The sequence below is a fragment of the Haemorhous mexicanus genome, chromosome 1, assembly GCF_027477595.1.
Source record: "Haemorhous mexicanus isolate bHaeMex1 chromosome 1, bHaeMex1.pri, whole genome shotgun sequence".
Taxonomy (NCBI): Eukaryota; Metazoa; Chordata; class Aves; order Passeriformes; family Fringillidae; genus Haemorhous; species Haemorhous mexicanus.
The window spans coordinates 90,599,111-90,611,423 of NC_082341.1; the positions used below are offsets into that span (position 1 = coordinate 90,599,111).

The 12,313-nt window shown below is 40.2% G+C and overlaps 1 protein-coding gene across 3 annotated transcripts; it reads left to right on the top strand.

The window, feature by feature from the left end:
• The first annotated feature begins 264 nt into the window (after positions 1 to 264).
• MSANTD3 (Myb/SANT DNA binding domain containing 3) lies at positions 265 to 9,437 on the top strand. Of its 3 annotated transcripts, XM_059855935.1 has the most exons (4): positions 265 to 462; positions 5,866 to 6,169; positions 6,263 to 6,311; positions 7,606 to 9,437. In XM_059855935.1, exons 2-4 carry the CDS (start codon positions 5,897 to 5,899, stop codon positions 8,013 to 8,015), a joined length of 732 nt encoding a protein of 243 aa, XP_059711918.1. In that variant the 5' UTR covers positions 265 to 462; positions 5,866 to 5,896; the 3' UTR covers positions 8,016 to 9,437. The 3 variants fall into 3 exon arrangements, with proteins under 3 accessions (XP_059711918.1, XP_059711910.1, XP_059711903.1); XM_059855927.1 differs by having other exon boundaries at positions 272 to 471; positions 5,866 to 6,311; XM_059855920.1 differs by having other exon boundaries at positions 272 to 462; positions 5,866 to 6,311.
• The last annotated feature ends 2,876 nt before the right edge of the window (positions 9,438 to 12,313 follow it).

Consider the following 12,313-nt stretch of genomic DNA (forward strand, 5'->3'; position numbering starts at 1 on the left):
TGTCCCCGCGGCCCACGGCGGTGTCCCCTGCGGGAGAGGCCGGCGCCGCGCCGCCCGTGCTGCGGCGGGCGGGAATCCAGCGCGGGCTTTGCGGGGAGCTGGAGGGAGCGGCGGCGGCGGCCTGCGGGCGGGGAGGTGAGGGAGGCGGGGAACGAGGGAGGAGGGGAGCCGAGAGGCGCTTTGTTACGAGGAGCCGGCGGGGCCTCAGGGTGGGGTTGTGCCCGCCGCCGGCGCTGGTCCCCGCGGGCGCTGGGTGACAGCGGCCCCGGCCGCCCGCCGAGCCCCCCCCGCCGCCGCGGCTGATGCGCCCGCACCGCGCCGCAGCCTCCGCGCCCGCCCGGCGGGGAGCGGCCGCCTTTGTGGAGCCGGGACCCGCTCTCCGTTCTCCTTCAAGCAGAAGAGGAGCTAGCGAGGAGATTAGAAAAACCCCACCAAGCTCGAGTTAATGTTTGAGAAGTTCGGGTGAGTCTGGTAAGATTCCTGTATTATGCCTATTTTTGGTGGATTTCAGGCAGTCGTTCGGAATAACAACCTGCGTCCATTACCTTGCTTGCGGGAAGTGCTTTGGATGTCCTCCATAGGTAGCGGGATGACCCGCTTAAAATCTGGGTTTATCTATAGTGTAATATGGTACAGGTACATAGATATTTTAATACATTTCCGTGTATAACTATATAAAACCTGATAGGAGAAATTTGGGTAAAGTACTGTGAATTTTACTAATAGATGGTCTTGTTTGTTTGCTGAATGATCTATGATAACTGTTCATTTGTATTAAAGCATAGGGGGCAAGCACCCGAGGAGGTGGGATTTTTAAAAATCTGATTTAAACACATTTCTGTATAGATCTCATTCATATTTGCAATATGCTCTTAATCACCTACTGATTTCAAGTCTCAAGGTAGGCAGGGTCAGGCCTGGAACACTGATGGAAGCTTGGTGAGGAAAACCAACAAAATATTTGAGGAAGAACGCTGTTTACTGCTGCTTCTGTCATTCAAACGAAATATAAACCTGTTGTGACTAGTTTGGGTCTTTGCATTTCCATGCCTTTCTTTAGTCCTCAAGCACTGGATGAAAAGGACAGAATTATGTTTCATTTCCAATGTTGTTGATTACTGGGTATGTTTAGAGCTTTACCTGCAATTGAAGTTAGAGACATAAATTTTATTTTTATCAATCTTTGAATATTTCTGGTAGTAATTCTGTTGGCACTGGTCAGTGCACTTCATTTTCACCCCATAAGTGATCACAGTTTGCTAACAAAATCTTTTCTTAGGGTTTGGTTAGTGTAACCTTTTTAACATTTGGGATAAGACTTCCACCATAACTTTCTCTCTGCATTTTCTTGTGCCTAAAAAGACATTTCATTACTAAAAATGCTCATACATGCTAACTTAAACTGATTTTTTTTTTCCTTTTACTGCTCTTCTTTCCAATTGATTGGAGCTTGGGTGTCTGTTTAGATGTGTGCAGGCAAAATAATGCATGTGTGTGACATTTTTATGAACAGATGTGCTTTTCCTAACTTTTGTAATTTTTTTCAAGCTATTCTTCGAGCAGATCACATCACACAGGCTTTAAAAGAAGAATGCTGCACAACATTTCACAGTAAAGATGAGGAGCTGAGAGATACTTCTGTTCTCTTAAAGCTATAGCGGTTTGTGTGAGAGGACAAATGCTTAGGACACTGCTTTAAGGCAAGTTGTGAATTGAGTCATGCCAGGAGAAGATATTTAGGACAAAGTGCTTTCTTGCTGCATGTGTCTTGGAGCCTAGGCACCTGTAAGAGTGGGAGAAGCTTCCCAGTCTTTGTTTCTTAGAATTTACTCTGCAGCTGTCCTCATGTGCCCACACAAATCAATCCAGTTTACAAGATGAGCTATGCACAGTAAACTGCTTTGATTTCAGCACAGATTCCTGCTAAATTATATCCCAGGCAAATGTCCTGGAAGGACTGTTTAGCCTCAAAATGGAAATTCTGTGGGCTTGTGAGTCCTTTCTCATATTCTGCAGAGGAGCCAGTGGGCTGCAAGAAGGTGAATAATATGCATAAAGAAAAAAGAGGTGAATATAAATACATGGTGGTGTTCTGACACAACTTCTTGCTATGCTAACTTCTCCTGACATCTCCGAGTGCTTTCTTGTTCACCTCATTGCAAATGGGCTTTAATACATTGAAGAAAGTAGGTTAAGCATGTAAGAGCTTGAAAAGAGTCTTCCAAAACTCTTTTCTTCTATGTATTAGACTGCCCTCACCAGTTCTTGAGTTCCTTTATGCATACTAGATCATAATCCTGGCTTCTTCACAGAAAGGATACAAGTGCAGTGTGTATGTTTAGGAAACAAATACTAGGAATGTGATTTGTAGAAGGAAAAATCAATATGTTCTTCTCAGAGTAGGACTTTTCTTTCCATTCTTTAATGTTTAGTATTTGAACTTACGACTGGGGATCTCAGTCCCAAGCTACAACAGTAAAAATAATAGAAGTTAATCATAGTGTGGTATGGAAGTGATGCTTAAATTTGCTCCATCCATGAAAGATAAGTTTTTATTCTTGTACATAATGTGTTAATATATCAGAAGTCATATTTATAAATGTTTTAGATATTTACTGACATCAGCTGATTGCTGATTTACTGACCCAGCTGATGGCCAGTCTGTGGAGCTAGATATTTAGCACCTGGGACCCTAGTAATGTTTTTGAATATACTCTCCAAAGTTCTGAAAATCCTGTTTTTCTAAATAAAGGGATTTTCTAAACATAAACATGTAATGATTTCTTTCATCTGAGATTCTCCCACCTTTTCAAAACTAGAAGAAAGATTTCCATGCATCAGTAGAAGGTAGAATCAGAAGGTAGAATCAGTCATTTCTGATCACATGTAGTAATCCTGGTTTTTCAGGTCATAAGCTATTGGGCTTCACAACTGGGTAGGACTGCATTTCATCCCATTCCTTGGTGGAATTGAGGTTAAGATCCAGAACCAATGTTTAGTCCCAAGAATTTCATTTCCACATCTGTCCAAAGCAACTGAGTGGTTTGGAATGGTGCAATAAGTATGGAAGTAAAACAGATTAGTAGATACACTCTAGTCCATCCTAGGTCTTTTTTATTTTACGTGCTTTCAAAGTGGTTTCATGGGGCGAACTTGCCAGTTTTCAGTATTTTTCTAGGATGTCAATTTCCTGACTACTTTTTTCCTAATTTGTGTTTTATTTAAGGAACTCCTGAAGCAGCTGTACACTGGTATGCAATGAAAGAAGTTTCTTTACTTACACCTAGTTTGTTCTTTGGATTTATAGCTGTTTGAGAATTCCTGTCACCAGCATGGGGGGGGTGACTTAAGTTTTCACAGACCATAAAAAATAACTTGATACAGTGTGACAGAGGAAATACTGGATTAAGAAAGTCTTCCTTAAACTCAGCCCCCCAAATCTTCCTTCTTCCTCCTTTTGCTTTCATGTAAAATAAACTAGCTCTTCTATGAGCAGTAGCACTATTGCATTTTGTTTTCCTATGGATCTTTCCCTTAGTCCCCTAGATCCTGTCTGCTGCAAAAACTTCAGCTCTCCCATGTCCTTGTGACGCCAGGATTTGGTGTGAGAGAGCAGAACTGTGACTATGCAGGACCCACATAGGTGCCCAGAAATAACCCAGACAAGCACTGACAGAAGGTGCAAACCAAGTGTTTGCATCTTTTTCTGTAGGGGTACAACTTAGCTACTGACTTGACCTAGACTGTTACTTACTTCTATTCACTTTGCTTCAGTTTTGCTATTTTAGGCTTTTTTCCACTGTGTCCCCTGTTCTTTGACTCCTTTGTTTTGCTGGCATCATGGTTTAACCCCAGCCAACAACCAAGTACTGTGCAGCTGCTTGCTCGCCCCTTGCCCACAGTGGGGTGGGGAGGAGAATCAGAAAAAAAAGTAAAACTTGTGGGTTGAGATAAGAACAGCTTAATAATTGAAACAACATAAAATATAGTAACAATAATAATACTTATAGTGCAAAAGAGAGAGTGAGAGAGAGAGGAAGAAAACTCAAGAGAAGCAAATGATGCACAATGCAATTGCTCACCACCTGCAGGTCTTGGCCAACTCCCTCCACATTTATACAGTGAACGTGACATTTTATGGTATGGAATATCCCTTTAGCCAGTTTGAATCAGCTGTCTTGGCTGTGCTCCTTCACAGCTTCTTGTGCACCTGCTCTCTGGCAGAGCATGGAGAATAAACAGTACTGAGCATCAACTAAAACATCCATGTGTTATCAGCATTATTCTCTCTAAATCAAAATACAGCACTGTACCAGCCTCCATGATGAAAATGAACTCTGTCCCTCCTGAAACCAGGACAGCTGGGCTTTGTCATACTTTATGGGCTACTCAAGAGAGCCACTGTTTTTATGTCAGGCTTGGGTTTTCATTTTGGTATTAGCTTGTCTGTTAGCTTTCTTTATAAATATAGTAGTTACCTTTACTGAAAAAAGTGGGAATAACTGTAAGTACTAAGTTGTTTGGAGGAAAGGTACTGCAAGGATGGCACAAGGAAAGTCCTAGTTCAGTGGAGTTAATGAAAAACTATATTGAGAAGATGAAACCCAATGGTGATATCTGGTGCACTGTCAAGGAATGTTATAAGAGATGTAGAAACAATAGGCAAAAGACTAGAAAATTGATTTTGGGAGAGTCACAGACTGTTAGGAATATGAACCAATTTTCTTATAAATGTATCACTGGGTTTAGTGATTAAAAACAAAAGAAATGAGAGCTAGGCAGCATTTCTGCCCGAAATCCAAAAGTAATTTGGGCTACACAGTTACAGCAGAAAGGAAGGGGGAGAAAAGTGTGAAAAGATAGAAGAAGCAAACATATATTTTGTTTCACAGTCATATGTTGTTAACTCAAGGTAACTCTGCTTGCTTTTTTTTTTTTTTTTTTAAATGGCCACAAATTCCCTGTTATCAAGTTCCTTTTTGCTATTGACTATGTAAGTGCTGGGCTTGAGAAGAGAGGTGGTTGCTGACATGGTGTAAGTGTATAGCAGTGGCTGTGTTAAGGCCAAAACTCTTTTTAGCCTGTTTGTTGGCTCCTGAGTGACCAGCAGCACAAGCGCAAGGAAGTGCCACAAGTGCAGGGCCAGCAGTCAAGGCTAAAGGACCTGTACCTTCTGTGTGGTTGGTTTCTGTTGTTACTTCTTGTCTCCTTGCAACTCTTGCTGCTTCTCAATATTGTAATACAGGTTAGGGTCCTGCTGCCTGTTGCGTATCAGCCAGGAGGGGATGGAGCATGGGGGAGAACGGAGCTGACAGGCCTTTAAAAGGACAACTTCCTACTATTGTTGCTCATACAGGTTTCAAATATTGAAGAGAGATGGGAGAAATTAATTATGCATAATCAGCAAGGAGAGAACTGGGTATTTTTATACCAAAAAAATAAAAAACCCAAACATGCTGAAGGTGGCTTCAGACATAAACCTGAAGCTAGTGAGGGCTGAGTTTTGAAATTTGTTCTTAACTTGAGGGCTTGGAAAACTTTCTGGGATTGGAAAAGTGCAATGAACAGGAAAACAAGATATTAAAAGCAAGATACTAAGTAAATACTGAGTATTTTGTATCCAGGCAAATTGTAACAAAGACAACTATTCATTATAGTCTTCTTCTGGCACTGTGTATCCACTAAAGTGGCAACACAAACCAGCATGTAATTTTATTTTATCTTACCTGATCATTCCATTATGTACTCTTGAACTATTCACAAGCTATTCTAGAAAACAAAATTGATCAGAATCCTGATATTGCAACCAGTTCTAACTTGTGTTTCTTTTTTTTTTTTTTTCTTCTTTCATTGTTGTTTTTGTAGGAATTTTGGCTTCTTGGAGAAACAGTAGAAAATGCAAAACGAAATAATAAAGCCTGCTAAATACTTCTCAGAAGTGGAGAAGAGTGTGCTGCTTGCATTAGTTGAAAAATACAAATACGTGCTTGAATGTAAAAAAAGTGATGCAAGAACTATTGCTCTGAAACAACGCACCTGGCAAGCACTAGCTCATGAATATAATTCACAGCCCAGTGTGTCACTGCGAGACTTCAAACAATTAAAGAAATGCTGGGAAAATATCAAGGCACGGACAAAAAAGATAATGGCACATGAGAGGCGGGAGAAGGTAAAAAGAAGTATTAGTCCACTTATAAATACTCACATCGTAGGGAAAGAGAAGATTGGAAGCATAATGCCTGAGCAAATGTACTTTTTGCAGAGCCCACCAGAAGAAGACTCTGAATATCAGCCTGATGCTTCTAGTCAAGGTATAAATGTTGCTGTAATGATGCTAGTACTATTGTTTTGTATGTGATTTTGCCAGTGATTCTTTTTTAAATCTCTCCACTTAGCTGTGACTGCTGGATATAGAAAAGTGATTTCAGAGCTATGATATTACAAGGCTGTGTGTATTTCCCAAAGCCTACAGGAGTTAAACGGGTGTGAGGTTTTTAACAGATTTTTTTCATCTATTTTTGACATATCTGCTGCTTTGTGGCAAGCATCACAGTTGCTATCATCCTGGATTTCCAGAGAACAGTCCCAAGGATATCTTTATCTTTTCTAAAGTATCATTTTGCTGGTTTAAAAAAAAAAAAAAAAAAGCTACCAGCAGCAAATTGATACACAATTGCCTGCTGCAAGAGTTCCCAGTGGTCTTTCCTCCTTTGTTTTCAAGGACTAAAAAGAGTGTGGAGCCATATTTCACTCTGCAGTCCACCCTGGAGAATGGCCTTTCTGAAAAAGTTCAGCACTACATTCTTCTTTGTTTGGCAAGCAGACCCAGAAGGAATAATTCAATACTAGGAGGGAGGGTGGCTACAGCAGTTTCTTGCAAATTTTATTATGTCAGGATCTCACACAGAAGACTGTCCTTGCTCAAAAGACAACAGCAGCTACATTGTTAGATAATATTCTTAGAATGCCTCTTTCATAATTGTATTTACCATAATTAGTCATTTGGTTTTAGATAGGAAAGTATTTTGTGATCCTCATTTGCAGTGGTAGCTATTCTGTTCCCTGTGTAGTCTCTTTTATTTCAGAAGAATTGGTAGAGCCTTCTCAAAGTTCGAATAATGTGATTTTTCCCTAAAAATATACACTACTGTATTTACAACATCTGCAGCAGAAATAAGGAATAAGAAGTGTTTTTCCTGCTATTCCCTCAGTCTTTTGATATTCATGTTGACACAGCTTCACCTGACATTCAGATCTTTCATAAAATATTGCAAGTCACATATGGATTTAGCTTAAATGGCTGCATTAATGTTTAGCTCCAGGCTGAGCCACCTAAATTTAGGTGTCCACTTACAAATGTCTGCATTCACTTTAGTCTTCTGAACTCCCACTATAGCCTTGGAGGTCTTTCAACAGAGGCCCAAGTGGTTCTGTCCAGCCCATTATGCCCTTAGTATTCTGCAGCAGAACTGCATTATGTAGTGGCTCCTGTGCTTTGCTACTGGAGCACAAGTTTTATTTGCATGTGTCAATAACTTAGCACATTTCTGTTTCTTGAAGGAAAGGAAGAGAACCCTATAACACTTTTTCTTCTTTTGTTTGCAGAGTCATTTGTTGTGTCAAACAGAGAACTTTGTGATGAAGACAAAGAGCTGGTACATTTTCCAGTATGCGAAGGCACCTCCCAGCCTGAGCCTTCGTGTTCTGATGTCAGAATAGCAGCAGATAAGAACTACAGAAGTAAAGCATCTCAGGAAAGTGCTCTGAAAAAGATGCACGAGGAAGAACATCATCAGCAAATGTCAATTTTGCAACTCCAGTTAATCCAAATGAATGAAGTTCATGTGGCAAAGATACAGCAAATAGAAAGAGAGTGTGAGATGGCTGAAGAAGAACACAGGATAAAAATGGAAGTGCTAAATAAAAAGAAAATGTATTGGGAGAGAAAACTGCAGACCATTACAAAAGAATGGCCTGTATCATCCTATAACAGACCCTTTCCTAATTCACCTTAGAACACAGAAGGGCAGAGAGTCAGTCTGATTTAGCACATTTATGAGTAACACACACTGGAAAGAGGGTTTTCTACTGTGAATGTACAGTGACAGGATTGGTGCCTGGCTGATAGTGAACACACTATGACTCTTAATGTTTAGGGAAACAGTGGTATAGTTCACCAAGAGGAAAACTCTATTGTTTATTTGTAGGTAGTTCTGATTTGTTTAACTCACAGACATGCACAGTATTCTAAAATGTGAACATATTTTCTCCTCTCAGAACACCCTTGATCCTTGTGTAGTTTAAGGTACTCTGGGTATTCTTACATTGGGAGTTCTTAAAAAAACTTAACAGCTTTAAACATCAGGCTGTAGTGTTTATTTTGACTTCTATCTCTTCCTATCTACCATTTCCAACATGAAGGCAAGGGTTGGAGTTGCTCTCTGCTATTGAGACAAAAGGTGATGGACAGCTATTAGTTGGATGGTTATTCTGAAGCTTAGGGAAAATAAGCTAGTTAACACAGTCTATAACTTATTTTTCATAGAAGATATGAAGGACGTAGCAAGAGGGCCACTGCCGTAACAGCCCTCTCCATCTCAAGAACAGTAATGGCTGGCTGACTGAGAGGATGGTTGTGAAATGGTCCTCCAGTTGTTTGAGCCTTGACACTTGAGAAGTTAAAAAGAAGGTGACTTCTTCCTCAAAAGCCACTGTGCTTGTTCTTTCATTTCCAGGCCCATCTTGTATTGAAGTAGAATACCCAAACAGGAGGGTCAAATGCTGCTGCCAGCACTGTGTGCTGTTCACCTGAAGTCATTCTGAGGGGAAGAGCTTTTTAAGAATTCAAAAGCTCTCAAAATGCGGTGAGCCAGCCAGTCCATTGGCAAAGTCTCCCTCTATTTTCTTATGCAATACTTGATGGTGTAGCAGCTAGCTTGATTATTTCTCCTTAGCTAGAAGAAAATACTAAGACTCACCCTCTTTTCCTTCTCATAGGGTGGAAAGCAGTTCAAGGGAATCATTTCTATCTTGAAGCACTGTTTTGTTTTGTTATGTTTTGTTTTGCTCTGTCCTGTGCGTTATGGTGGTGTGTTTCTTGCCTTTGCTGTCAGCGAGGGGTGATGGACGTGATTTGTATGAAGGCATTCACATGAAAGTCCCCACAGATTTTGGATGTCCAGAATGGTAGATAGTAGGAAAGCACAAATAAAAATAATCTTTACCCTGGCAATCATTTTTCTAGTGGGGCAGGAGTTAAGAAAATGTGAAATGCAGAACCTTGCAAGGATTCATAAGAACTTCTGGTGTTTGAAAACCTGTTTTACAGGAAGGTGTACAACCATCATTTGAAGCAGTGAGAAAAATGAACAAAACCATAAATTTTCATTGAAAAATCTGAGTATCACATTATTCAATAAAGTATTTTCAGATCATGACTCCTGAGGGCGAGTCCATACTGTGAGCAAGGTGTTCAAAGCAGAGTATATTACAAGGCATACATTCCCAGCTACAGTTCTATCTCTTTCCCTGGATATCCTTTCTGGTGGAGTGAGTTCCTTTTGGTTTTGTTTTGGATTGAGTAGGGTTCTGTGTGTGTCTGTGTGGTTTTTTTGACCTGCTTTCACTGCTGGTGATTCATCTTTGTTAGCACTGCCATTATCAACCACAGGACTCACTGTGGTTAACAGTGTGGTACCTGTGCTACTTCCTTAAATGTGCTAAAACCAGCAATCACAATGGGAGCTGTTTATTACAACTCATTTTATATGACCAAGAAAAAAAAATATGCTGGGCTGCTGCAAGATAAAAAAAATAGGGCCTGGGTGAAATCTGAAGACAGATCTTTTTGACCACAAACTCAATATTCTTATAAATTGGCTGTGTGAAGAAAGTGCAGGAATTCCAAAGAAGGATGTTGTTAAGGGCACTTCTATTTTTCTGCTCTACGAAAACACTTTTGGAAGGTATAATAAAGTAGAGGCAAAAGAAAAGTAAACAGAAGTAAAGACCTTGTTCTGAGATTGCATTCTGTGGTCTGGAAGATGAGTCAGTTATTTGACTGGTTGTGACAATTGTTCAGGCACCATCCAGAAAAAAAGGATAGGGAAGACACTTGTCTTAACCTTCTGCACTTGTTCTAAGTGAAAGTAAATGAAAACCAGGTGTTAGAAGGTAATGAATGGAGACAATTTCAGCACTGTGAAGAGGGCAAGAATAAAGAGACAATCCAGGTCTAGATAGCCCTGTGAAAATGATGAAATAGTCAGAGAGGATCTCACAAAATGTGAGATAAAGGTAGCTGGAGCTCCTGGAAGTTATATAATTGCTCATGAAAGATTGTTTTATTTTTATATTTAAAAATCCTTTAAAATAAGCATGTTTTCATACTGTGCTAAGTGGATAATGCCTTGCTTCTTGGTATATTTTCTTATTCTGAGACCAAAAGTTAAGTTCTTAGGCTGAACAATAGACCCTTTTAATTCAGGTTCTATTTACAAGAAAGAAGATCATAAGAGAAACATTAGAAAGAGCCAAGATGAAGGTATGAAAGAAAGAATGATCATTACATGCATAGGGGAAGAATGGGAATGTTACACCTAACATAAATTATACAAGATGGTTTTGTGGTACGGACAAAAGATCGTTCACAGGTGACACAGGCTCTTGCTTTCCCATTTGTAGTTGATTGTTGGTTGATGTAAAATTGGGTGATAAACACAGAAAAATGTAAAAGATCAACAGGAGGAAGTAATGTATCTCCTTGCCATGCTTTGGTTTTATAAAGTGATCAATGTGATGGAATTGAAATTACTTGAGAAATTACTTTTGCCCTTATTGTTGTTGCATTTACTCCCTCTGGTCGTAGAGTTTATCTTTACTTGTGTTTGACTTTTCTTATATGTAATATAGCCATCTCAGACAGTATGTCCATTTGTTTCTCTCTCCTTTTTCCTAGCTTACAGCATTCAAATACTTTCACATAATTGTGTTTTCCTGTTAGCCATTTGGCCAAATAATATATGCATATTCTACAGGTTTTTCCACAGATAGAATACAGCAGTATTTTAAGAAGAATGTGCCTGTTCTTTTCTGGATTTGCTATAAAACTTTTTGTCAAGAATGAACTTAAAAGATACACGGGACAAAATGATCCCTTCTTAACTCCATACAAAAGCATGTGTACCAGAGACATAGTGGCCATTGTTCTCAACTGCTGTATTCTTATGAAGTAAAACAAGGGCCTTCTAGACAAGGTGTGATGAATTCCTTTATGCTCCCCAAATTAGCATGAACCTAGCTCCAGGTGCTATCTTTCCTTGGAGGTAATCTAATTTCTTGCCTAGTATAAATTTTTTCATGTATTGATTTTTTTTTTTTCCTCCTGCATTTTTTTCCTTATGTCTCTGTTCACCCTTAGTTTTTTAATCAGCAGTATGAGCAGGGGGTTTCATTCAGAGACATGTGTTTTCCTTTTTCCTTCCTCTTGCCCAGACTGCTCATATCACAGCATTTGAACCTGAATGGTGCTCACCTTCCCTTTCCACAGAAAGCACAGTTAGTTACCTTTTCCACACAGCTGCCAGTACATTCTGGATTCTGCATGCAGGCTAGGAAACGTTAGAGGATTTTGAGGAGAGGTTAGTATTGAGAAAGGTCTGTATGGAGAAGAGCACTTCCTCCATTCCAGCTCCATGTAATTTGGCAGGACAGTCTGTGACCACAGAGTCATTCATCAGGACTAGAGCTAATGCAGGATGCTGAAGCTGTGTAATTGATTTTGATTCTTCTAGATCTTTGGGGTTCTGCTGAAGTTAGGTTTGAGGTTTCCTGGTAAAAATCTTCCATCTTCCTCAGTAGTTGAGGGGTCTCAGTGGAACCCTTTAACAGCTTCCTCAAATGAAAGTTCTTACCTTGACAAACAACCTATCCTGACATCTATTCTACTTCTTTCAGTGCCCAGGCTGCTTTCTTACCAGAGCAAGGGAGCTTGCTGCTTGCCACAAGTCCTCTCTCTGAAGCTCCTACACTGCAGAGATGTGTTTAGGCAGGGCTGAAAACGCAGCCCTCCCCAGGCACTGCTCAGAGAAGTGATCCTTACAGAGCAGGTGCACCTGGTGTGGCTGAGCTCAGCCCTCAGATTTTGGGCTCAGCACTCACACTTTGAACTATTGCCACTCAGGGTTGCAATTTTCCTATTGCAGCCCTGTGACCAGAGAAAGAGGGGTGGCTCAGAGCTGCTTTTTTCTGAGCATATAGTGCAGCTGAGGATGTTTTGCTGAATTTTGTTTAATGAGCATTCATCTCTGTGTGC